At 41.2% G+C, this 26,267-nt stretch overlaps 1 protein-coding gene across 2 annotated transcripts in view; it reads right to left on the reverse strand.

Moving 5' to 3' along the window:
- Positions 1–358: 358 nt before the first annotated feature.
- Positions 359–26,267, reverse strand: part of CLSTN2 (calsyntenin 2) — a 693,894-nt gene continuing 667,985 nt past the window's right edge. For both annotated transcript variants that reach the window (XM_084640208.1, XM_084640207.1), the window contains 8 exons: positions 25,963–26,129; positions 18,520–18,668; positions 15,866–16,089; positions 11,459–11,629; positions 10,630–10,775; positions 2,717–2,840; positions 1,727–1,911; positions 359–869 (listed from right to left, as the gene is read on the reverse strand). In XM_084640208.1, the coding sequence (XP_084496334.1) occupies positions 678–869; positions 1,727–1,911; positions 2,717–2,840; positions 10,630–10,775; positions 11,459–11,629; positions 15,866–16,089; positions 18,520–18,668; positions 25,963–26,129 (1,358 nt within the window). In that variant the 3' untranslated portion in view covers positions 359–677. The remainder of the gene's footprint in view (positions 870–1,726; positions 1,912–2,716; positions 2,841–10,629; positions 10,776–11,458; positions 11,630–15,865; positions 16,090–18,519; positions 18,669–25,962; positions 26,130–26,267) is intronic.

Consider the following 26,267-nt stretch of genomic DNA (forward strand, 5'->3'; position numbering starts at 1 on the left):
TAGCAGATAAATGTATTACCCATTCCTATTCTCACATACACCCTACATGTGAAGTCTTAAATATCCCTCTGCAGAATGCAATTAACATCCAAGAAGGCCCAAAAAAAAAAAAAAAAAGGGCGGGGGAGGTGGTAAATGGCATTCAGCCTTGACACCTGTAGCACTAAACCTCTGCTTCCCCCCCACCGCACTCCTGGAGACACTGCAATACCAGGTCAATCTGAAGGCAGATTTTTTTTTAGACACAAGAAAGTGAAGCCAAATGGCAACAGCATTATTTGGATCCACAGAAATAATCATCATAACAAGCTGAAATCTCTCCTATATGAAAAAATAGCAAAGGCAAAACCTCTATGGATTGAGTGACAGGACTTTTATTGGATTATTTGGAACAGAAACTGGAAATTGAGGGACTAAATTGACGGACCAAGCTCCAGACTAGTGTCATTACCATAGAGGACATTAAAGTTGGTACCCTGTATTTCACAAGGCATTGTAAGGAAAGGGACAATTCTATCAATAGCAACTGATACAACGATATCAATTTGGGCAATAGAACTATATCTATTTTAGGCAATAAATTCAAATCCTGTCAGTTAATTCATAGACAGAAATTAACTTGACTCAGAAATAAATTGTATTGCTGTTTACAAAAGGAGCAATAGGACTGGCAGGTTCTAGTAAGGGAGTGTTGAATCATCCCACTCCAACTGCTCTTGCCTGGTGGCATTCTGTTTGTCTCCCGCATTTCCAATTTCTTCTTCCTCCTCCTCTTCTTCACTTTCACCTGATTCATCACTGGTTGTATCTTCCTCCTCTTCTACCTCCTCCTCACTCTCCTCTTCTACATGGTGAGGGTCTTCATATTTCTACATTATGTTAGAAAACACAGAAGGAAAAGGACTTGTTCATTAACCTAGCTAGGGGAACATAAAGCAATTGAACCAGTAGTTTAATACCTCCTGTAACACCCATGAAAATACATAATGTAGCTATATAATGGCTTGCTTCAGAAATTAATTGCTAATATATTGGGAAAGCGTGATTTACGTGACTACCTGGTTACTAGAGATATATATAGATAGAGTAGAATAAAGTAGCAAGTAAATTCTAAAGCTTGAAGCTATTGTAGCAAAAATGGAATATTTGTAAATGATTGTCCTTGTTTAGCAAAGCTACCCATAGTTAGCTCTTAACTTTTGCTCATGTGTCAGTTTCTCTAGACAGGTGTTCAATTTTGTTGCTCTTTTCTGAACCTCTGCCCTGGACTTCCGCTTGCCTTCAGTTTGTCAATATTTGGTACCAGCACATTTTAAAATGGACAAATTGCATTGTTGTGGGTGCTTCAAATTGCAAGAGTCTATGCTGGGCAGGAAGTGAGAGGGCAATGCTCCTCTCCCCCTTAAGCCAATTCTTCACCATCCCATCAAACAACAATCAGATGTAGGAGGACAAATAAAATAATAAATAATCAGAAGCATAATCATCACCATCTGTATTATAGCCATGCCTACAGGCCTCACCTTAGATCGGGGACCAATTGTGCAAGATGCTGTACATACACATAGTAAGAGACAGACCCTGCCCTGAAGAGTGATCACACAAACAAAGTAGCAATCTAAATAAATCCATCTTTAAAGTGTTTTTAAAAAACAGTAACTAAACAAGCTACCACCCAAAATGCTAACTCCTGGAAGTGCCATGGCAATCCACCTTTTTTGCATACCTCCATGGGGTTGACAGTAATGGTTAGAGCAGAATCATCCCAATCCATTTCATTTTCTTTACTTCCTTCATTTTCTGTAGAGCTGGGCTGATGAGAAGTCCGAATTCTGTAGATGCCCAAGGCTATGATGAAGACTAGTATGCTGACACAGATTATTATAACAATAGTAGCCACGCTTGGAACAACTGAAAAAAATAATGGAATAATTTCTCTACAGATTTGGCTAAACACCACTAAAAACATTCTTTCCTTCTGTTTTTTTCTTTTCTTATGCTGAGATTCTGCAATCTGCACATCACTGGTAATATTTCCAATAATTACATTCAGTGATCACAAATGGTAAGAACAATGCAGAACAACTCAATGTTAGACAGTTGTCTGTTGCTGCCAGAAGGTTAAACTGTCCTTCATCCATATTGTCCCTTTCTGCTAAGGGCAGCCAGCACGTCCCTTGGCCCGCGCCGCTTCCCACAGCCCCCATTGGCTTGGAGCGGCGAACCATGGCTAGTGAGAGCTGCGATCGACCGAACCTGCGGATGTGGCAGGTAAACAAACCTGTTCGGCCCACCAGGGGCTTTCCCTGAACAAGTGGCGGACCAGCTTTGAGAACTACTGTGCTAAGGGACAAATATTCCCAGGATTACAATTAGAGAATTAACTTCATTTGTGAAAATCACTGATGTCTGGAATTCTGCCATTTGCCAGTTTTAAATTTTTCAACTTTCTGGTCTCTATTTAAAAAAAACAAACAAAAAACAAAAAAACCTGGCCACACAATTTCCAATAGTGTATTTTTTAACGAAAGCACAACTCCTCAGAAAGACAGAGGGGGACAAATGTTACTTTCTTTTACACCTATGCAATGACTTCTTTTGGGTTGCCCAGGGTATAAGTGGGGATTCTATGTCTTCATTGGTTGACTGAACTGAATCACAACAGAAACACTGACAACACCTTAAGTATTATGAGCAATCTCTGTATAGTTAATACCTGAGCCAGGAATGCTGTTTATGTTTTCTTCTGGGTGATGGATAGACTGGAGAAACGGTGGCTGTATTACCATGTGATTTACATGCTCCATAAAATTAGAGTTCGAGTTGTGTAGGATATTGACCTGGAACAAAAGAACAAGCAGCATGATACTACAAAGTGCTGTAAATTCCAATACCATGCCTTCTGGTGTCTGAAACTGGTCTGATGATGAACTTCACAGCAAAGATTATAGTATATTGATCTTAGTAGAAGATTCATGTTCATTTTGTAGGCACTGGAGACAAGATCAAATGTCTCCCGAGTCAGTTAACCTATCCTGCGTTATTTTATGGTTTAGCTGGGCCACTTTGTTATTGGTAGCTCTTGAACAGACTCAGAGAATAAAGAAGCTCTCTCTCTCTCTCACCTGTGTGAACCAGCTCTCTTTTTTCATCTTTCTATCATAAGTTAGATGCACTATTGGAGTCAATAAGAGTTTTATCATTGTATTTAACTGGAGCAGGTTTGGGCATTTGTAGAGCCCTTATTAATTTGATGGAATTTTCTAAAGTACTCTAGAGAACTGTCTTGAGGGCACTCTGTTCTCTGTCCTACTCTAAGTGCAAGCACAGCCTCTTGTTTGAATGTGATGCTATCTCTGTTCTACTCCAGGTTAAGTAACAAATGTGGAATGTTTCTTTGGGGCTCACTCAGCTCTTTTCTATTCTGCTTCTATGGGGAACGCTATGGCAAGTTGGGAGTCTTGCAGTGTGGGGAGTCACCCAGTTATTCAGTCTGCTCCCTGTATGTATATCTGCTGACATTAGTGACTGATACATTTTATTACTCTTGCTTCTGTTAGCAATATAGAGCCATGCCAGCTGTGGGAGAGTGGGCTGAATTCTATTTTGGCTCATGCATTAACGTAATTGTTAATTAAGTTGCAAAGGCATGGTCAAATTCAGTCTTCATTCACACCTGTGCCACAACACTAAAGGTAATGGAGTTAGGCACACAAGAAACTCTAGAGAATCTGGCCTAGAAAATCTTTATGGAGATGATCAATGAGCCAGAAGGAACAAAGCTGGATTTTCAGAACCCAGATTACATTTATAGGACCAGCAACTAAACTCAACCTTTTTTCTTGTAAACCAAGACAAACTGTTCTGAAAATCATTGAAACCCCAACACAGAACTCTCCAATGACAGATTTAATGTCAATTTGCACAGTGCAACGGCATTTGAAAAATGTCCAGATGAAAGCCCAAAGAATCATCAACATGGTGCTCAAGAAAATGTTTCACAAAAGTAAGTATTCATGGCAGTCCTGACTATGCAATGTAGCAGGTGTGCACTATGCTTGTGTTCTTCCTCCTTGCCCGAAAATGAGATCTGAGCCCAAGTTAACAATTTTCAAAACACTGAGTAAGATGAGCAATATATTCAAATATTGATTATATGTTTCATTTACCCGTGGCAAATAGCATCCTTTGTAATAAGTCCCCAGGTTTTAGAAAGGACAAAGATTTCTCACATGACAGCACATGTACATGAAAAATTCTACTTGTTTCCTCACAGAACTTACTTCTCTAAAGGTTCCTTCAAAGGAAGGAAGGAAGGAATGTAATTCATAGCACAACGCAACTCTAACCCCTTCTTTTCTCATAGTCTATATAAATACCAATAATAGGCCAGGAGGAAAGCTGAGAAAGGAAAGCAAAAGGCAGAGCAGAGGTGACAGGAATTTGTTTTTTTTCATAGCTCATGCATGCATTTTAAAAAAAATTAATTTACTATTTTATTTTTAAAGGGCCTAATTATAGGATCTCTGGGCTTGGACCTCTATTACTTTGCAGTATGTCCAGTCATTTACACCAGTGCAAACTGGATATAAAATGATAGCAATGCCAAAAAAGTCACTCTGCAACAGGGTGCACTCACCCTTTAAGGAAAACTACAGGCTCAACACAACATACTTCTACTTTTATCCCCAGAAAAAGAATTCTGGGAGAGGAAGCACCCAGATGGATTCTGGGAATTGTAAATTGGACAGAATATAAGAGGCAGCCTTTCCTCACTCAGTGTGAGAAATAGAGATGTGGAGTGAGGAAGGGAAGGTGGCAGGCATGCTGGGGAGATTCAGCAGAAGCTGGTGAAGCTAGCAATTTAGAAGGTTCTATGGAAGCAATCTAGAAGAGGTGGGTGGATAAAAAAGTGTAAAGAACCCAAGGGAGATGGGAGTTCTGTGACTTTTGTAAAGAGCCTTGGGGTGGACAGAAGTAGAGGATGGTAACCAAGGGTTGTGAAGTACACACAAGGAGGGGTGCTATTAGAAATAGCCAAGTCCCAGCTGGAAAAATCAAGGGATTACCAGAGTGAAAGAAAAAGCTGTGGGCAAAGGGAACATACAGGGAATGGGGCACCAACTGATTGATAACTTACTGATTTGGGACCCACCACTGGAGCTTCCAGACAGTGAGAGCACTCTCTAGCTTCAGTTCCCTGCAACATGAGAAGGGAAGAATGGTAGACCCTCAAAGAAGGCCTGTGGCTCAAAAGGACAGGCTGGATGAAGTGCTATTACATTCCAGAGAATGGAAAGATGGACAGAAAGGCTCATGACCCAGTAATGGGACTGCATGGAGCTTTTGTGTTGGTTTTTAATTTGAACTCCAGTTTGGGACTTCAGTTACCCCAGGAGATATGGAATCTTTCTGAGTTAGCTGGAGGACTTAATTTAATCATTGTACCTGCCTAGAGAGAAATTGAGGCACAGCTAGGAAAGGGAAACTGATGCAGTAACCACATTATAATAGGACACCTCTGACCACAAACACCAGTCCTGATTGCATTCCTCCCTCCCCTCAAAAGCCTATGTGAATAAATATGTCTGGTAGAGTGACCTACAGAGAAACAAATATGGGCTATTTCAGATGAAGGGTGGGTGTTAGTTGCAATTTAAGGCCCCTTGTGAAAAATAGCATGCGGGTAAGTTCCCTTTCATGTATACCGAGTGGGCTCCAGCTCTTTAATCTCCACTGACCAACTTTAGCTCTGTTGTGCAGGAAGAAAGGCAGTGTGTCACGTAGGCAGTCCTCATACCATTCAAGATCAATGCCAATACTTTAATTTCCTTTCAGAAAGGAAGAGATATCTATTGCAAATCATGGCACAGAATTATCCTGTCCGCTAGCTTTGTCTCCAATTTGGTTGAAGGTGTAGCTCCAATGCTGACTGTATTGCAGTAATCTAATTTTGAGGTGATGTGGCCATGGATAACCACCACAAAGTCTGCCTCCCACCAATAAGGCCACATTCTCCTGACTAAGTTGAAAACTGGCCTTCCTAGACATGTTATATGTTACATGATTTGGGAGGAGTGGTAGATACGCTAGAGGGCAGGGATAGGATACAGAGGGACCTAGACAAATTGGAGGATTGGGCCAAAAGAAATCTGATGAGGTTCAATAAGGATAAGTGCAGGGTCCTGCACTTAGGACGGAAGAACCCAATGCACAGCTACAGACTAGGGACTGAATGGCTAGGCAGCAGTTCTGCGGAAAAGGACCTGGGGTGACAGTGGACGAGAAGCTGGATATGAGTCAGCTGTGTGCCCTTGTTGCCAAGAAGGCCAATGGCATTTTGGGATGTATAAGTAGGGGCATAGCGAGCAGATCGAGGGACGTGATTGTCCCCCTCTATTCGACATTCGTGAGGCCTCATCTGGAGTACTGTGTCCAGTTTTGGGCCCTACACTACAAGAAGGATATGGATAAATTGGAGAGAGTCCAGCGAAGAGCAACAAAAATGATTAGGGGTCTGGAACACATGACTTATGAGGAGAGGCTGAGGGAACTGGGATTGTTTAGTCTGCAGAAGAGAAGAATGAGGGGGGATTTGATAGCTGCTTTCAACTACCTGAGAGGTGGTTCCAGAGAGGATGGTTCTAGACTATTCTCAGTGGTGGAAGAGGACAGGACAAGGAGTAATGGTCTCAAGTTGCAGTGGGGGAAGTTTAGGTTGGATATTAGGAAAAACTTTTTCACTAGGAGGGTGGTGAAACACTGGAATGCGTTACCTAGGGAGGTGGTAGAATCTCCTTCCTTAGAAGTTTTTAAGGTCAGGCTTGACAAAGCCCTGGCTGGGATGATTTAGTTGGTGATTGGTCCTGCTTTTGAGCAGGGGGTTGGACTAGATGACCTCCCAAGGTCCCTTCCAACCCTGATATTCTATGATTCTATATGGCTGTTTAGTAGCAGCTGGGGATCCAGTAGTTCCCCCAAATTCTATTTAAAAAAAGTAGGCGTACAACATGAATAAGAAGGGCAGGTATAATCCTTGTTCTAACTTCCAACGGCTTCCCCCAACCTACCAATAGCAAATCAGTTAGCTAGCTGTTACCTATTCTCCTTTGTCAGAGGGTGCAACAGTCAAGAGTTGCTGCTGTTCTTAACTGAGAGCAGGGAGTGGCATAGAAATGCTTAAAGAGAAGTGTTGAAGCAGTTCAGTGTCTGAGAAAAGCACTTGCGAAGCTTTTGAGAAGAGGTGAAGCTGTAAACTCAGCCAGACTTGATAAAAGAGAAAAAAAAAAACAAAAAAAAAAACAGAATATAAGCACAGCAGCAGCCCGAATTCGCCACATTTTCTAAATGCAGGATTTTATAAGAGCTTAAAAATTAAAAGGAAACTATGCCAATTGTGCCATGAGCTGAAAGAAATGAAGTTCTTCGTGGCATTACAACAGCCATACAAAGGAGACACTGGAGAACCATGTATGTGATTGATTAGATGAACATATGGGAGCATCCTGCGGCATATTTTGCCATAGAAACCCACTGTCAGGCTAAACAGGCATTCAGAATTCCAATAGAGAGGACGCATTCCATAGACATAAGGAAGAGAATGGGACAGTCATCCCAGGAAATGGGAGATAAGTGGTGAGCAGAAATGATTTCAAGTATACAGCACTTGTGGAATTACTCCCAGCAGCTGTTGCCCCACTCAGTTTGGTTGACTGTGGAGCAGACAATCAGTCACCAGCTGAACAGCTCACTTGTGTGAATGTAGTGCCTCTAGGTCTGGTTTTAGTATGCAGCCTCCAACTCTGTAGCTGAAATTTTTGCTAGCCATTTTGAATCCATTTCAGTTGGAGGCACAATTTGTTCCATTTCTACATTTAACAGATTTATGGGTGCAAAAGCAGGAGCAACTGTTTGTAGGTGAAAAAATATGTACTCAAAAGTGGAGTGAATTATTTTTTAAAGTATTGACCTTTCCCATAGTACTGACTATTTAACCTATTTTATAGGTGTAATTTGAGATCCTAATGTGGGAAAACAAAAATGGAAATACCCAGCCCTGAAACAGCTGTGAATTACATCTATAACTGTCAAATAAAGGTGTATCTTTCAAAGTGCATGAAGTCAAAATCCAAAGGTTCAAAAAATATGCATTTTAGAAGGGAAAAGGATCAAATAGAGTGACCTGGCCCAATGCAACTGCTAGTGTAATTCATATTATCTCTATTAAAACAGATAGTTATTAAAATGCAATATTTTTGTTGGCAGGATTGGACTTTTTCTGTGAAATTTCATACCAAGGAATACTGCCTCCATTTGTAGTAGATAAACTTGGATATACACGTAAGCAGAACCTTTTCTACAATGCTATTAATCCAATTCCAGTTCTTAATGAACAGGTGGCCATCTATGTTATAAGTTGCCATATCAGATTGGACCGGAATTGCATCTGGTTTTTTATCCTGACTCTAGCAATCTCTAATACCAGATTAGACCATGTAAAAAAGCACCACCACAACTGGCACCCAGGTTCGGACGAAAGAGGATTACATCAGCATGGAAACTGAGCAAAACAGCCCCTCTCACTTGTGAAAGGTTGACTTGAGCCCCATTACTGGGATAAGCGTGGTGGTGTAAGCCTCCTTACTCTGTTTTGTGCCTCCACAGAGAACTTAAGCCCTGGGATATCAATCTGGCATATTATACCAGCATGCAGTTCACTTTAAAGAAAAAAATTGTTAACTAGAACAGGTGCTAGCGGTGTTGAGTGAGGTCTCTGAAGTAATGCCGCATACAAGAATGAAAAAGGCTCTTTTGTGCTGGAACAGCACGCTGGTTACTAGGCAGAGCTCGCTTGCCTGTGATTTGTGGAGACACCTGCAGTATCTCACATCGCTGTGCATAGGAAGCAATAGTGTTCTGCCTCATTTGCTGGAGACAAAAATATGTGGACTCTCTGCTTTATATGCAGTTATTTAATTGTGACTATGTGTGAGCAGCAAATGCTGTAGAACAGAGTGTTGATCCTGAGGTTGAAAGATGCAGTACATCTGATGCGTTAGACTATGAAAGTGAAGATCCTCTATAAAAAACTGAATTGAACTCTATCCTCATACTGACTTAGGAGGTGCAACTTAATCTGGAATGATTTCCTACTGATGAAGAATACATCATTTCACTTACCGCAAGTCAGTAACACTTGGTGGCACACAAAAAAGCAGCACTGACAAAAAAGAAACCGTACGTGAAGTTGGAAAGCAATGAGCGTGCAGCATGGTGCTTTCAAGCTGTAGTATAATAGCTGGGACATAGGTTGGAGCTTGAATGTGGGAGGCAGTTCATGGAAAAATATTCATAGTAAATAGGCCCAATGTTAGATGGGGTGGATCTGAGTTACTACAGAGAATTCTTTCCTGGGTATCTGGCTGGTGAATCTTGCCCATATGCTCAGGGTTCAGCTGATCGCCATATTTGGCATCAGGAAGGAATTTTCCTCCAGAGCAGATTGGAAGAGGCCCTGGGGTTTTTTCGCCTTCCTCTGTAGCATGGGTCACAGGTCACTTGCTGGAGGATTCTCTGCACCTTGAAGTCTTTAAAACCATGATTTGAGGACTTCAATAAGCTCAGACATAGGTGAGAAGTTTATTGCAGGAGTGGGTGGGTGAGATTCTGTGGCCTGCATAGTGCAGGTCAGTCTAGATGATCATAATGGTCCCTTCTGACCTTAATATCTATGAAAAAGTAAGGATGACCTACACCTCTACTATGCATGGGAAGAATGTGGTTTTGTATATTATGGGATACAGCATGGCCAGAGGGCAACAGGAGAGTACTAAAAGGGAGCCTTATTCCCTGTAGAGGGAAGAAAGTTTGCAAGAGACTAATTAAAGCATCTGAAGCCAGTCGCATGATAAAAAATCCCTGCTTCAATCAGACCAGGAGGAGTTGGAGCAGAGAGCAGTTTGGAGAAGTGCCATGGCTGGCTAGAAGACCAAGACCCTAGGTAAAGAGACACCCGGCTTGTGGGGGAGGGGAGAGGAGAGAGAGAGGGGGCGGGAGCAGGAAGCCCCACAAGCTGAAGAGCAGGAGAAGGAAGTAGCCCAGGGGAAGGAAGCACTAGTTCAAGTGGTTTACCACTATCCCTAGGGCCCCTGGGTTGGGACCTGGAGTAGAGGGTGGGCCCGGGTCCCTCCCTCTCCACTATCCTTCTCTGGGTTAGTGGTGGGACAGTAGATACCCTAGTTCAGGGGCAGGAAACTGCCCTGAACCACTGCCCCACTCCCCAAGCAGAGGAAGTGTGGGACCCATCATAATTGTACTGGTAATTTGCCACAATTAGCATCAAGTGAGAGTTCATCTTGTCGTTACATACCACTGAGTAGGCTAGGCAGAGCAACATCCATTCAGTATTCCCAGCTAGAGATGCCATACAAAATGAAAGTGACCTATGACATATGTAGAAGTTTTCCTCTCATAAGTTACTACTACTCTTTCATTATAGCACCCAAAATGTGGTAGGTACTGTACAAACACAGGAACACTCAATCCCTGCCCTGAAGGATGAGGGAAGAAATGTAGTTCATCAATAACAGAGGGAAAGTTTTGGTAACAATGCATCTTTTCATTACTCACCTCCAAGTTAAAGTCATTACTGGTGTATCGGCCATTCAGCTCTGAGCACTTGATCCTGAACTTTCTATCAAAGATGTTGAAAGTGTGCCAATTGCGATATCGAACCTGTCGAAGCACCAGTTCATAGTTTCTCATTGTGTCCACACCTGAATCAGTAACACAACATGAAAAAATACCAAAAGATGCGTAAGAGGCAAGCATTGTAGAAACCTTTGTGTTTACTACAAGAGTACTGAACAGGGAAATCACATGTTCTAAATAATAAAATAAAGTGGATAGAACAATCTGAATTTGTCAAAGATTCCAGTTCATATCAAGTTAAGTGAGCAATGTTAGGACTTCAGGAACCGTAACAAAAAAACCCCTTATTTTCATACTAGAGAAAAAAATATACAGATGTGGCACTAATAATTTAGTAACTTCAAAAATTACAGTGTGGCCTTCAGTGGGTCAGGAACTGATCAGCACTTGTGTGAGAGCACCAAGGAATCCTCTCACTGACATATGCCATAAGGTCTTGTCAAAGGGAGAATATGTTCTGTGTCCCCATATGCTCCTGGGGGTTCACTTCACCACATAGGGGTATAAAAGGTGGGGCTATGGACATGCTGAGTCCTACAGGATGAACCAGTTACCTGGTGGAGCAGGCTTTCATCTGGGAGCTGAGGTGGAATTGTGCTTTTTTGAGGCACAATCCCTTATTCAGCTTCCTCTGGATAGTGTGATTCAGGTCTGCTCTGTCCCTAACACAGAGTGGTACCTTAAAGGCAAAAACCTGGCCCTTTCCTTTTAAGGATGTAATTAAAATGTAAATGACTCATTAGCATACCATAGATAGAATACCCTGCTGTGGAGTTGGTGGCATCTAGATGTTTTCCTTGGTGCTCCTTACGATCCAGTTCTAAACACTCCTGTCTGGGATCTAGTTCCACACCAATGACCAAAATGTCACAGAAATCCAGGTTGTGAACCATTTCCTCTAACACAACTGGCTTATGGACTGTAAACACAGGGAATAGACCATACAGAAATAAGAAACAAAATCAGAGAAAAAACAGTCATAAAACAGATTTATACTTTAACATGGTTTGCACAGTGCTGTCAGCTTCCAAAGGGAATTGCTGAATAGTTCTAAGCATGTATTAAACATTGACTATAGCATGCAAGTCAAAAGCAAGAAATCTCCAGTACTCAGATGTGACTATGAGGGGGGCATATCAGTACTTAGATGAATCCAAAATATAGCAAACCATAATAAAAAGTACTCAAGAATATGTGAGAAATAACATTGAAACATGATTTTGGAAGTAACTTCACAGCTTAACAATTTCGCTTTTCAATACTGTATTGACATCAGCCTGGTACTACTTCATTCAGTACATTACTACATGTGCCAAGGAGCTGTGAACATAAGTCTTTCTTTCTGTGATTGCACGATTCTCTCAATTCTTCTATGGCCCATAAAGAATTTTGTATTAGAGAGGATGCTATACTAATCTATCCAAGAACTAGCAGTCATAAACTGGAATATCAAATGATCACGCGTTTTCCAAGCTCAAAGTAATTGAGTTGTAAACTGACTGTCCTTCAGTGAGTAGTATAAAATCTATCCTGTCTCAGAAGAGAGTTAGATGCATATTTAATATTTTAATTCTCTGGTTTACTTGGCACAAAGTGGCTGGAACACTGGCTTAACTGGCTCCCTGCGGACAACCTTTGCATAATATAAATCTCTGGAATCACAGCAACTGTCAACTCTCCTTAGGGTCCCAATTTAGAGGCCACTCCCAAGAGGAAGGGATTAAAGTCAGAACCACCCTATTCCCTGGCAATCTTCAGCTGCTGGAATAGCCCATGAGGGCTGTGGATTGCTGGGCACAGCCTTAACTGTTTTGCCTGAGATGCATCCAGCCCCCAGTCAGCTGCAGAACTGGGGGGGTGGGGCAGAAAGACAGATAGCAGAGTTACCTTTGCCCCAACTCCCTCAGCTGTGCCAAGTGTATCTCTGCTGCAGCTGGGGATCTAGCTTTACAGAGTCTGTTAGGCAACTTTTCTAAAATCAGTGAAAAACTTCCTTAAGTTAGCAAGAATTCACAGGTTTCATAGTGGTAGCCATGTTAATCTGTATCAGCAAAAACAACGAGGAGGCCTTGTGGCACCTTAGAGACTAACAAATTTATTTGGGCATAAGCTTTTGTGGGCTAGAACGCAGAAAGCTTATGCCCAAATAAAGTTGCTACTCTCTAAGGTGCCACAAGGACGACTCCTTGTTTTTTCAAGAATTCAGTTACCTTTGCTCTTTGATCCATGGATGAAAGTGTCCAAATGCAAGAATGATTCAAACCACAAAACATGGTACTTATAATTCAATATTTTTTGCAAAACCAGAATCTTTTCCAATAAGAGTTGCAACAATTTAACAGATACTTTATCCAACCATTTTTATTTACTACTGTTAATAGATAATGGTATGAGGTAACATTTTAAAAAATGCCTAAGTGATTTGGGGACCTAAATCAATTGGACCTAGATTCCTGAGTCACTTATGGACAGGGTGCATTAAAACTGAGGAGTTTTTAAAAAATTAAATCTGATTTTTTAATTTAAATTAAAAGCAGGATTATTTTAAAAATATTTAAAAATTAAATTTGAAGTTGACAACCTATATTAATCCCTACATTTAATATATTAAAATTTAAATTAAATACAAAAAATAATAAGCAGTAAATGTTTGCTCACAAGTTCCAAAGAAAGTCAAACCACTGAACTGGTCAAAGCCACTGACTGAACACCTGAAACCAGAGTTTGCTGAAATATTAAACAAGCTTTTGACAGCAGTAGCCTCTTCTACATGTGCAGAGAGAATATTTTCTTCATTTTAGTTTATTCAACTAGTTCCATGCAATGACTAGTTCATTCAAAGTTAAGAAACCCACTGGAAGCTGAAAAAACAGGGAAGCTTGTTTTCCTCTTCCAATCTATGAAGAGCAATTTAGTGGGAGAGAATGAGATCTACTAGTTCTAAAATATTGAAGGACATGGTAATCCATTTACTAATGACAGATAATACTTCATTTGTTTAACACATCAGTTTTAAATGCAAAATGTCTCGATAAATAATTTTTTTCCTTACTTATCTAGCACATTCAAGATAGTGTAAGAACAATATTTTTTAAAACCATTTAATTGGGTTTGAATTTCCATCCATATACAGATGGACAGAAATTACAAGTTAAAATGAAGCATCTAATCTAGTAAAAATGTAAGATATATTACTCAAATAAATGTGTATCAATATAGTGCATCCTCCTGATTATTATGAAGCACAATGTTTCATTAATGTTGCAAATCAAAAATTCTATTGGTTACCCATCAGTGTGGATCAATCTTCCCTTAGCAAAATAACTAAAAAGTACAAATGCAAAACACAATTAAAATCAATTACTTAAAACAAGGTTTTCTGCTTGTTGATTTAAATTACAATTAAAACTGGTGATTTAAATTGCTTTGATTTAAATCAGGGGTCTCAAACGCAAATGACCACGAGGGCCACATCACTGACACCCCACTCTCGCTGCCCCCCACACTGCCTCTTTCATGAGGCCCCACCCCTGTCCCACCTCTTCCCACCCCTTCCCTGCCCCCATTCCAACCCCTTCCCCAAAGTCCCCACACCAACTCCGCCCCCTCCCTGCCCCCAGGGGGTGCAGGAGGGGTGCGGGGTGTGGCAGGGCGCTCAGGGCGGTTGGGGTGCAGGAGGGGTTCGGGGTGCAGGGTCTGGGGTGGCAGCGGTGTGCACTGGGGCCAGGGCAGGCTCCCTGCCTGCCTACCCTGGCCCTTGCGCCGCTCTGCTCCAGGAAGCAGCCGGAACCATGTCCCTGTGGCCCCAGGGGGCGGCGAGGGCACAGGGCTCTGTGAGCCCGAAGCTCCCTGTTCCCGGCCAATGGGAGATGTGTGTGTGTGGGGGCAGTGCCTGACAGCCATGGCAACGCAGGAGCCCTCTGCCTCTCCCCCGGGCCACAGGGATGTTGTGCTGGCCGCTTCAGGGAGCGGTGCGGGGCTTGCAGGTCAATCCCGTGGGCCGGATCCGGCCTGCAGGCTGTAATTTGCCCACCCCTGGCCTGGAGGTAGGCTGGGGGCGGGCTGCAGGAAATAGCTCTGCGGGCCGTGTGTTTGAGACCCCTGATTTAAATCAATCTGTCCTGTTTAGGACTAGATTTTTAATGGTATTTTGGTGCCTAAAGATGCAAATACATGCCTAGTGGGATTTTCAAAAGCAACTAGGCACTTAACTCCCAATGGGAGTTAGGCACTGAAGTACTTTTGAAAATCCCTTTGATCACCTAAATACATTTAAAAATCCGGCACTTAGGCATTTTTACTCATAATGCACAGGGATCGGAATGAAATCTCAGAGTCCCTAACATGCAAAGTGACTGATCACCTCTTTTGAGCAGGTATCCTTTTACATATTACATTGCATGCAGTGACTGTAGCTCACAAAAGCTTATGCTCAAATAAATTGGTTAGTCTCTAAGGTGCCACAAGTACTCCTTTTCTTTTCACTACGATCTAGAATACTTTCTGGCCTTTGGAGGGCAGATATAGTTTAAGGCAACCGATAATTAGGATTGTTACAGAAAGAAGCTTTAGAGAACCAGTGCCACTATATATCATTAGCAATTTCAGCTTTTCTGAGAGATGTAGAAATAGTTGCCTATTATTCTGGTCTGAGAAATGTAGCTGAGGAGGATTCCTAAGACAGCTGGTTAATGGCTTTTTAATTAAACTTCATAACAGCAGCCAAAAGGAAGATTCTTTTTTTAAGAAATTTTTGGTGATGCCTTATTAATATTTCCTAGTGTTTGCCTACCACTGAAAGGATATTCACGTTAGGATATTCAAAAGATATTCAAAGAGTCAGGATATTTCACGTTAACTCTGTTGAGCACTTCTAATAAGAAGTAGGCTCTTCAAAAGCACAATGTAAAAAAAAAATTAAATGGTTTAGAGAAACTATACTTAATGAACATACACACAGTAGGCCTGTAAACTTGTGCCTGAGGATCTGCCTGTTTGTTTCAAAAATTGTTTGAAATACACAGTAAAATAGTCTAAATCCAAGATTGTGAGCTCTCTGGAGCAGAGATTGTCTGTGTTATTTCTGTGTACTGTATCTTGTACAATAAGGCCTTAACTCCAGCTTGGGGCAAATGTGGAAAACAAATACACAAACCTCCATCATTTTCTTTAAAGTCCACAGAATGTTCCACTTTGGTGACTGTGCTGACAATTCTGATATCTGGTAACAGAGTCACTCCTCTTTCACTTTCAAATTGCGTAGCTGGTCTAGCAAAGTGGTCCATTCCACTTATTGTGATCTTGGGCTCATTGGCCTGAAACACCATTACATAGGCTTCTATATCTGGGATGTTAATGCAGACATCTTCACCAAAACACCTGAAAAATATATTTCTTTAATTGCATGGAATAGTTGTCAGGTGAAATTCCTCCCTTGCTAGAGGCATGCAGTAAAAAGCAAGCTAGCATGGCTACCTCACCCACTCTTTCTGTGCATGTTTCTGTCTTTACTTTCTTTTGCCCAATGCCCAACTAGTTAATTTTTGTGCTTATTTCTCCATGTTATTTAAGCTGTCTTTGCCCCCAGATAAGTCCATTTCATACTGTGATCCACCAGTACATATGCACATATTTCTGTACTCTGCCATCTGTAAAAGTTAGCAATGGTACGAACAGTTCTGGGTTGCAAAGTTCACGTGGGCCTATATACAAATGTTCACAATTACTGGAATTACCTTTGAGTAGTTTAACACTTCAGTGGCAAGTGCAATCATTAGTAAGGTCAGTAGGCAAGAAACATTTAGACACTTAATTAACATTTAACAAAAGAGTCAATGGTTAAAAAATAAAGTTAATTAGATAACAACTAATCATTGTAAGCTTAACAGAAGGGACCTATAATAACCATACAGCTAAGGGTAGCCTAGAATTCCTCCTAACCTGTAAGGGGTTAAGAAGCTCAAATAACCTGGTTGGCACCTGACCAAGAGGACCAATGGGGAAAGAAGGTACTTTCAAATCGGGGGGTGGCACGCGCAGAACGCTTTGTTGTGTGTGTTCTCTTGGGAAGTAGAGAAGCATCAGGTCAGAAAACTCCTTCTCCTATAAACCATCCTAAAAGTCTCTCATATTACAAAAATTGAGAGTAAAAGCCAGGCAAGGCATGTTAGATTATCTTTTGTTTTGCTTGTGAATTTTTCCTTTACTGGAGGGAGGTTTATTCCTGTTTTTTGTACCTTTGAAACTAAGCCTAGAGGAAGTTCTGCTGTGTGTTTGAATCTTTTGTTACTCTGTAAAGTTATTTTCCATCCTGATTTTATAGAGGTGATTTTTACCTTTCTTTTAAGAACCCAACTGATTTCTCTATTGTCTTAAGACCCAGGTGTTTGGATCTGTGATCACTTTGTAACCAATTGGTTAGATTATTATTCTCAAGCCTCCCCAGGAAAGGGGGTATAAGGGCTTTGGGGAATAGTAACTCCAAGTGGTCCTTTCCCTGATCATCACTTGGTGGTGGCAGTGTACTCTCCAAGGGTAAAGAATTTGTGCCTTGGGGAAGTTTTAACCTAAGATAGTAGAAATAAGCTTAGGGGGTCTTTCATGCAGGTCCCCACATCTGTACCCTAGAGTTCAGAGTGGGGAGGGAACCCTGACAGGACCAAATTGATACAACATATGTGGCAAAATACCTTGTTTACCTCAGTCCTTTTTAGCCTTGGAGACTCAAGTTTAGGGCAAGACAAATCCCTATAGGTTGCACAGGGTCCTGCTACTCCTCTCCTCAGTCAGTCCCTTGTGCTTGTTTTCCTGCCCTTCTGGGGAAGCAAGTGCAGCCTCCCTACTGGGAAGGTTTGGTGTCTTGCTGCAAACAGCCTACTAGCAGTTTCCCTACTCCCTCAGTCTCCTCCTCCTGCTACCCAGCAGAGGGTTTAAAAAGGTCCCAAGTAGATGGAGTCAGCTGAAGCTAATTGGTTCCCTAGCAACCCCTTTTCCAGCTGAACCCTATTGCCCAGTGGCTCTCTCTCCTCAGTGGATAGGGAGGGGCCTTTTAATCCCCTGGGACTAATTACTACCCCCCTTTTGTATCTTTGTCCTGGGTTTACCACACATAGTTGTCTTGTTAAATGTGAATCAAGAACTTAACTATCCACTTAAATGGAATGCATCATGGGCTCAGTGCTGCTCTTCCTGAACACCAACAACTCCAACTGAAGTCTGTGTGTACAAGGAATGGAAGACTGTTCCTTTACCATGGAGAAATGTTATCATTGTTGTTTATGCTATTCTGTGATAGTTGTATGATAATAGTAGGACACAGTAATTTCTACTTTGTCCAAGATGCCACAATTTTGCAGTGATTGTGGCCCTATCACAATATAGGCAAAGGCTATTTCTAGCAGAGAGGCATTGTTCCTGTAGATGTACCCTCTAGTCATTATAAAAGGCCTGATTTAAAAGTTATGGCTCTAAGTATGTCAGAAGAAAGCTTAAGCAATTGGTCAAATGGGAATAATACTGACCTTCTACTGATATATAACATACACACAGACACTTCAATATAGACCAAATGCTTCACAAATGGTACACAACTAAATTACATTTACAAGAAAGACACCATAAAAGCAAAACATAAGAAACCCACAAAGTAATTCAGTATAAAAGCAAATGCAGCTCATGCCTTATGCTTGATAGTGTAAAGGTATAGTTTATCATATATTTTAAATCAAATTCTATTTTTACATTTCCAAAGAAAAAATAATGTATTTAAAAATATAACTGATCTAATCAGTTTAACTGAATGTAACTTACTGGACTTTAGATGAGACTTTAAGACGCCGTACGCCCGCGGTAGGGAACTGTCTAGAGTTGATATATGAGACCTTTTGGAGAGCTTGATTTATATTCTCAATATCATCTCCTTCTATGACAAGGACTGACTGGGAAGGGTTGAAGTGATACTGGGGAAAATGCATATAATTAGTATTTAGGGTAACAGATGGATAACACACTTCTAAGGAATTATTTAGAGAGACTGGCTAAAATCTAATAATTTAAGAAACAAATGCTGTGAGTAGTCAATATTAGTTAAGTACATATATAGCTTTTAGGAACAAGTACCCAGCAGATGCTCATCTATCACACATTTTAGAAATTGTTATTGCTATAGTTAACCGTATAGTAAATGAGGAGCTAGTCGAACTACTGTGAATCTACACTATTTACTCAGCTGCTCATATTTTTGAAATGCGACTTTTCATAAATGCATCATTTTATTATTATTATTATTATTACAGGATATGCTAGGGAAAAATTATTGCTGGTAGAAAATCATTGACTTTAATAAGAGTTATACATGAAGAAAATCTGTCCTGCCTTGTTTTCACTGCCTCTGTGTATTTTTATGCCAGTCCATCTTTGAGATATTTTTCCACATGAGTGAACAAAGCAATTAAACTTTCGTTGCCACAACCCCAGGAATGACAGTCACAACCAAGGGTATTCTCCTCCCTCTATCTCATGATCACTGGAGGGATCACTGTGTAAACTGGGGCTTCCTCCTGCATAAAACCTGCTGCTCATTTGAACGGATAAGTCTTATTAGAGAATCATCGGTTGTCTTTGTAGCTGTGCTAACCTTTCCAAAGCTCATAAGACTGAAAACAAAAATGTAGCAGCCCGCTGACAGAGGCCAGCCTATCTATGTGAACTGTAAATGCTGATTGGTTTTATCACCACCAAGACCGTGAGGCTTTTCCACAGTAGTGACACTGCAGGGGTGTGATTTCTAAAGCACACTAATGCATTACACATGTAGCTCCCACTCACGTGCACTAAATCTTCCTGACTGCGCTTTAATGTCATGCTGTGTGAAACAGCACGATGGTAAAGCACACTAGACAACCTGTTATGTGCAGCAGCAGGGTCTACACGGACCAATTAATGTGTAACACATCAGTGCACTGTGGAAATCACACCCCACTATGTAGACAAGCCCTAATTCTGAGCTTCATTTACAGACAAATAAGTTTGTTTTCTACCTTTTTTGTTAGTTTGGTGTATGTGTGTGAGAGAGTGAGAGTTTGTTGTTAATTTCCTTCTGAAAGATGTCTGTTAATCAGGTCAGTGAGCCATCTGTGCTGCACAGAAAACCAGATCAACCTTCTGAGTTTACATCCTCCCACTTAGGCTCCATAAAATGTAAGGAAACTAATACCAAACACACTTTCATTCCATGCAGTCATTTCCTGAGGCTGACTGTTGATTATGGGAACATATTTTATAGTTCATGTCACACAAACGTCTACATTTTAAAAGAAAAAGGTTTAAAAGATGAAGATTAAATAGAATGTGCACATGAGAGAGGCAGGGCAAGCTTCGAGCTGAGTAGGACAGGGAGACGTAGGTTCAAGCCTTGTGAATACACATCATGAAAAATTTAAGAGATTTTCTGCAGAAGAATGTACTAACACTACACATGATCATGCATATCACTCTTTTTACCTGTAGACTAGCAACAGCAAAGAATGACATTAGCAAGGGGTGACTCAAGCTAGCTAGTTAACTTAATGGCTCAGGTGCAAGAGTTCTGGAATGCTGCCAAAGGGAGTGGAAGAAAATCCTAGCCCTAGTCTACACTACAGAGTTAGGTCAACATAAGGCAGCGTTGACTATGGAGTTGCTTACACTACAATGTTCCTCCCGCCACTTTAACTCCCGCCTGCTATGCCAATCTAATAAATATGCGTTAACCTAAGTGGCCACCATGAGGTGTCCCACAATGCCCTACCATGATTGCTCTAGTCACCATTTGAACTCCGCTGCCCTGTGGCCAGATACACGGGTGTACGCCCCTCCCCTTTTAAGGCCCGGGGAATTTTTGAAATTGCTCTATTTACTTGGTGTGGAAAGCGAATATAACTGCCCAGCTGACCATGCTGGCTCCATGCAGCACTGCAGGTGCTGGATCTCCTGGGTGCAGGCATAGCTCTGATCCAGCCATAGGAACATTGACATCTATGGCCAGATCGCTCGGGGCATGGAGGAGAAGGGCTACAATAGGGATACGCAGCAGTGCCATGTAAAAATCAAGGACTTGCACCGGGCATACCAGAAGGCAAAAGAGGCAAATAGTTGCTTGGTGTGGAGCCGCAGACATGCCAATTCTACAGGTAGCTGCATGCCATCCTTGGTGCCTACCCCACCTCCACGACGAAGTGCCAGTAGATACTTTGGGAGGACCTGGAGTCACAGGCCACCAGAGTGAACCCTGAAGATGAGGTGCTGGACAAGGAGGAGGAGGAGGAGGAGGAAGGAGGACGGGCAATACGGGCATCTGGTGGAGTGGCAAGCCAAGATCTCATTTTGACTCCTGAGCAGTTAAGCCACTCCCAGCAGTCCAGCACTGGAGAGCCTGATGCAAGGGAAGGAACCTCGGGTAAGTACTCAGTTTGCTTCAATATTGCAGGGCCACATCTGTGAAATAACCAGTAGAGGTAGAGTCACTATTTGCTTCTCATTCCCCTGTACAGCTGGGCAGAGGTGGCCCTGCCGAACAGTTTGTCTATGTGCACTGGATGTCCCATGAATCCTCCATAGAGGTCTTTAGGAAACTTTCCTGGAGGTAGTCTGCAATCCTTTGCCAAAGATTTCTTGGGAGGGCTGCCTTCTGTCTTCCCCTGGAGTAGGACAGCTTGCAGCTTTCTGTACAGGCCTGTGTTCTTAAAGATGCATGCTTCATGCACTTTCCCTGACCAGTTCATATTATGTCAGTGAAACAAACCCGGTGATCCACCAGCGCTTGCAATACTGTAGAAAAGTAGCCCTTTCTGTTGATGTATTCCGTCGCAAGGTGGTCTGGTGTCAAAATAGGGATGTGCGTGCCATTGATTGCCCCACTGCAGTTCAGCAACTCCATTTCTGCAAAACCATCCACTATTTCCTGTACATTGCCCTGAGTCACAGTCCTTTGTAGCAGGACATGATTAATGGCCCTACATACTTGCATCCACAAATGGTGGATTTCCCAACACCAAACTGATTCCCCACTGACCTGTAGCAGTCTGACATTGCAAACTTCCACAAAACAATCGCCACTCACTTCTCCACTGTGAGTTCAGCTCCCATTTTGGTGTCGCTGCACCAGAGGGTTGGGGCGAGCGCCGCACACAGTTCCAGGAAGGTGGCCTTGCACATCCAAAAGTTCTGCAGCCACTGCTTTTCATCCCATACCTGCATAACGATGCAATCCCACCACTTGTTTCTCGGGCCCAGAACAGACGGTCCACCATGTGCAGCTGCTCTGTGAATGGCAACAGCAATCTTGAATTGTTTATTTTCCTGGCGCATAGCAAGGCAGAAACCAAGGCACCATCATCAAACTCACAGTTCAGTAAATACTGCTGGATCAGGCATGTTGTGTTTGTGCTGCTCAGCACAATACTGAAGAGCAGTGAGGATCCATGTTTTCTAACAGAGATGGTGGGCACTCAGGTTACCACAGCTGTTGAAAAGTGGCACAAAACATACTAGAATGTCGATGGAATGGAGTAAACCGATTCAGGAGATGCTGAACCTGCCCCCATGAGGCATTACAAACCCTTCCCAAAACACCCTGTGGTAGATTGTGGTGAGTTGCACAGTGGGATAGCTACCCAAGGTGCATTGCTCTCTGAGTCAATGCAAGAGCTGCTACTGTGGATGCACTCCACCAACACAAGACGGTAGTGTGGACATGCAACAGTGGTTTAATTACATTGATATAACTTAAGTCGACTTAACTTTGTAGTGTAGACAAGCCCTAGGCTGTTTACATCTTGCTCTTGGAGGGTGTGGAGAGGGGAGAGATAAGTTAAAAATAGCATAGACAGTGTCTGCAAGATTTGTTGTGTATATCTGAAAATTAGACCATGGAAGAAGCATAAGATAAAAATTGCAACATAAGAAATCTTGTGACAGTATTAAACTGTTCTTTTCTAGATAAATATAAAGAGATCAAAGGGACCAACTGACAATCCTACTAACTTTTAACATTCGCTAGTCATTTTCCTTCTGGCGGTGGTACCATTCAAATATCCATATTGTACATATCCATGGCAGTCACATACAATATCTGATGTCACCAGGTGTGTTTATTTTGGGACAATGGACACGATCTTCCTCTATTAATTTTCAACCCAAGGTCAGGCACCAACTGTGCCTCTTCTATCTGTTCCTCTCCCTCTTGGCACAACCAGAAAACTCTGCCTGGTGTATCTCTGACTGCTTTTTTCCATTTTTGCCTCCTGCTGTCAACTCGGACTGTCAGACTGGTTGGGGAGGTAAAAATGAAAGAAGCACCTTTAAAGAAACACCATGCCACTGTTGTAATTCTGAAATTGAAAACGTTTTGAAGTTCAGTGTGGGAAGGAAAAAAAATTCCCTGGACTTCATTTTTCTTCCACCCACTGCTGGTTCATAGAGAGAACCATTCATCCGTGCGGGAGCAGCAGTGGGAGGCAAAACTGAAGAGAGGTTTTTCCACCCACACCTGAAACCACAGGCTACTATAATAATGTCAATTTCAAAATGACAACAGGGGTGCAACGACTAGGTATGTTTTTAATAAGCATGAGCCAAGTATAAGCTGACTTATGACATACAAATTCCAACATACATGTATTGGTATATATTTGTGAGGAAACAGGATTTTCTAGTAAACAGCCTTATGTTACATTCATAATCTTAATTTGTAAAGGACATTGCTAAGAAGCATGCCATCAAAATTTACTGAATTGCTGGGGTGGAAGTCCTATGAAATCATTTATGTTCTCACTATAATAAATAAAACATGAAAATAGAGTACTTTTGGGGCTCTTTGTTCAGTATATAAAGGTAGTACCACAAAAAAAGAAGGTTTCATGCAATAGGTTTTACCCAGGAAAGAATGAGGTGGTGAAATAGAGCCACTCAATACTGACACGAGGGTTAAAGTAGAACAAGGTGAATAACTGGGGTTTTTGTAGGTCTCCGGAAGTTCCACAAAAAACATTCGTTTGTCCGAAACTGAAACCGATTTTTTTCAGTATTTTCAGCTAATCAGAAAAGTTGACAAATTTCATTTTGGGTTAAATGAAACAAAATATTTCATTTCTGGGTATTTTTAATAAAAGCAAAGGAAAATGAAGGGCTAGATTTTAAAAAACTACTGGAGGAAGTGGAGGTAGTGGTGGAAGTAGGGGTGTTCCACTTTATATAAAATGCTTGAATAGTTTTTGGTCCAAAGAAAGTGAGAATGAGGACACTCATCTGGAATGTGGGAGACCCAAACTCAAGTCCCTGATTCTATACCTACGTAATTATGTATGCAACAGGAAAGACAGAGAGTGCCACCCCAGAATAGCCAGTAGCCTAGTGGTTAGGGGCACTCACCTAGGAAATGGGAGGCCAGCTTTCAAGGTTACTGAGTATAAGGGGCTACGACTACCTCCTCCTCTGGTACTTTTGTGATTGGCATCTAAATTCCCTTGTCAATATAGGGTCCCCTTCCAAAAAAATGTGTTTTGTTGGAAACTAATCAGCAAATTTATATCAAATTTGTTAATAGCTTCAGCCAACCTGACTCTTCATTTTTCAGCGAATAAATTATTTGTCCAAAAACTTTAATCAAACTCAAGTTTAAAGACAGTGAAACAATCTTATCTTTACCACATAAAGCTAACTCCTGCAGCTGTTACTCATGTTGAGTATTACCTATTTTCACAAGTAAAGGTTGAAGAATCTGGTCCTAAGCTTGCACATGCAACTTAAATTTTGCCCCTTTGTCTGCAGATACCATAAATCAAGAGTACAACATAACCTCTTGTCTAGATTCACATGTGTATCTTCTTGCAGCTCTGTGTATTACTTAGTATATGCCACATTTGGCATATGTCAAAACCCACTCAAATAATTTCCCTGAAAAATACACATAAACAGTACCTTCACAACATTCTCTAGATTAAAATATAACACAGAGTAACAATGACAATTTGTTGCCAGGTGGAGGCCACATAAATTTGCAGTTAAATTACCTCCCTAGTTAATTGTTTAATTCTCTGTTCTGTTCCAAAGGAAGGTTGTACTGTGATTATCTATACTGCTAAAATAACTCAATATTAGTGAACTGGCTGACTCCCCAAAATATGCCAAAGCAAGATTGTGCTGCTGATTAAAAAGAAAATGTATAATACTTGGGAACTGACAAATTTGTTAAAATATGCAGTTTAGAGAGGAGTATTTGTTACCTAACAAGTCTCTTAGTAACTAGAGCTGTTCTGGAATATTCTGACAAATTTGTGTCAGCATAAAAGGGTGAAAATTACATTCAAGAGGCTACGTATGCATATCCAAGAAAGTAGAGAAAACTATGAGTGAAGTCTTGGCCCCACTGAAGTCCTAGCAATTTTGCCATTGACTTCTATGGGGCCAGGAGTTTGCCCTATATTGTATTACTTTATAACATGATTATGTCATTAAAGACCATAAGATAATGGATATATACAAACACAGTTAAAGTTGCACATGCAAATTTAATCTTTGCATTTCCTGACTTTTGCATACTTAATGGTCCCATCTTAATGTCCTATTAATGTAGTTTGCCTTGTGAAATATATGTTAAAACTAACACACAACCCAGTTTGCAGAGCTGCCACCAGATGAAATGATATTTCACTTATGTTTCCTGTTGCTTTAAAGCTATTTCAGACCAAAATTCAATAAAATACAGCAGTCTGTAGAAGCATGCCTATTTTTGTAAAGGTTTCAGAGTAGCAGCCATGTTAGTCTGTATTCACAAAAAGAAAAGGAGTACTTGTGGCACCTTAGAGACCAACAAATTTATTTGAGCATAAGCTTTTGTGAGCTACAGCGAAGTGAGCTGTGGCTCACAAAAGCTTATGCTCAAATAAATTTGTTAGTCTCTAAGGTGCCACAAGTACTCCTTTTCTTTTTGTAAAGAGTACCAAAACAGGGCTTTGACAACATGACCTGGAAATCCTTAGGGACTGTGAAATAGCTGCGGCACCTTACTTTCTAAGTGTGTATTGTTGAAATAATGGAAATATTTTTCTTTGCATTATCACAGCTCCTCTCCTTTATGCTTTTTCTTTGCATGACTTTATGGGAAATTATATTGCTTCTAGGAGTACATTTGTACTGTGTGTACTTTACCTCTGGCTCTCCACTTCATAAATCAGGTCTAAATTTTATCAAAGATGATGTCAGTTCATCCCTCACCTTTATTCCTTGGCCAAGACTCTCAAGAGAATTAATATCCAGACCTTCCTTGCAGGCCTGCAAACAGGAAATCACTTTCTGACTTTCAATTTTGCCTGGACGGATAGTGAGACTGGCAAGGCTGCCATGGAAATACTGAGCAAATCTGGGCTTAGCGACTTCCCCTCCTAGGAAGAAACAGAATGCAAAATTATTCTGTTGATAATACCCAAATACAGATATTCTAATAACTCATCTTACAATATTGTAACATACAAATATAGGTTTGATATCCAATTTAGTCAAACACTGTTAAACTCCTGCAA

This window comes from Lepidochelys olivacea (assembly GCF_965140295.1).
Source record: "Lepidochelys olivacea isolate rLepOli2 genome assembly, chromosome: 9".
Lineage (NCBI taxonomy): Eukaryota > Metazoa > Chordata > Testudines > Cheloniidae > Lepidochelys > Lepidochelys olivacea.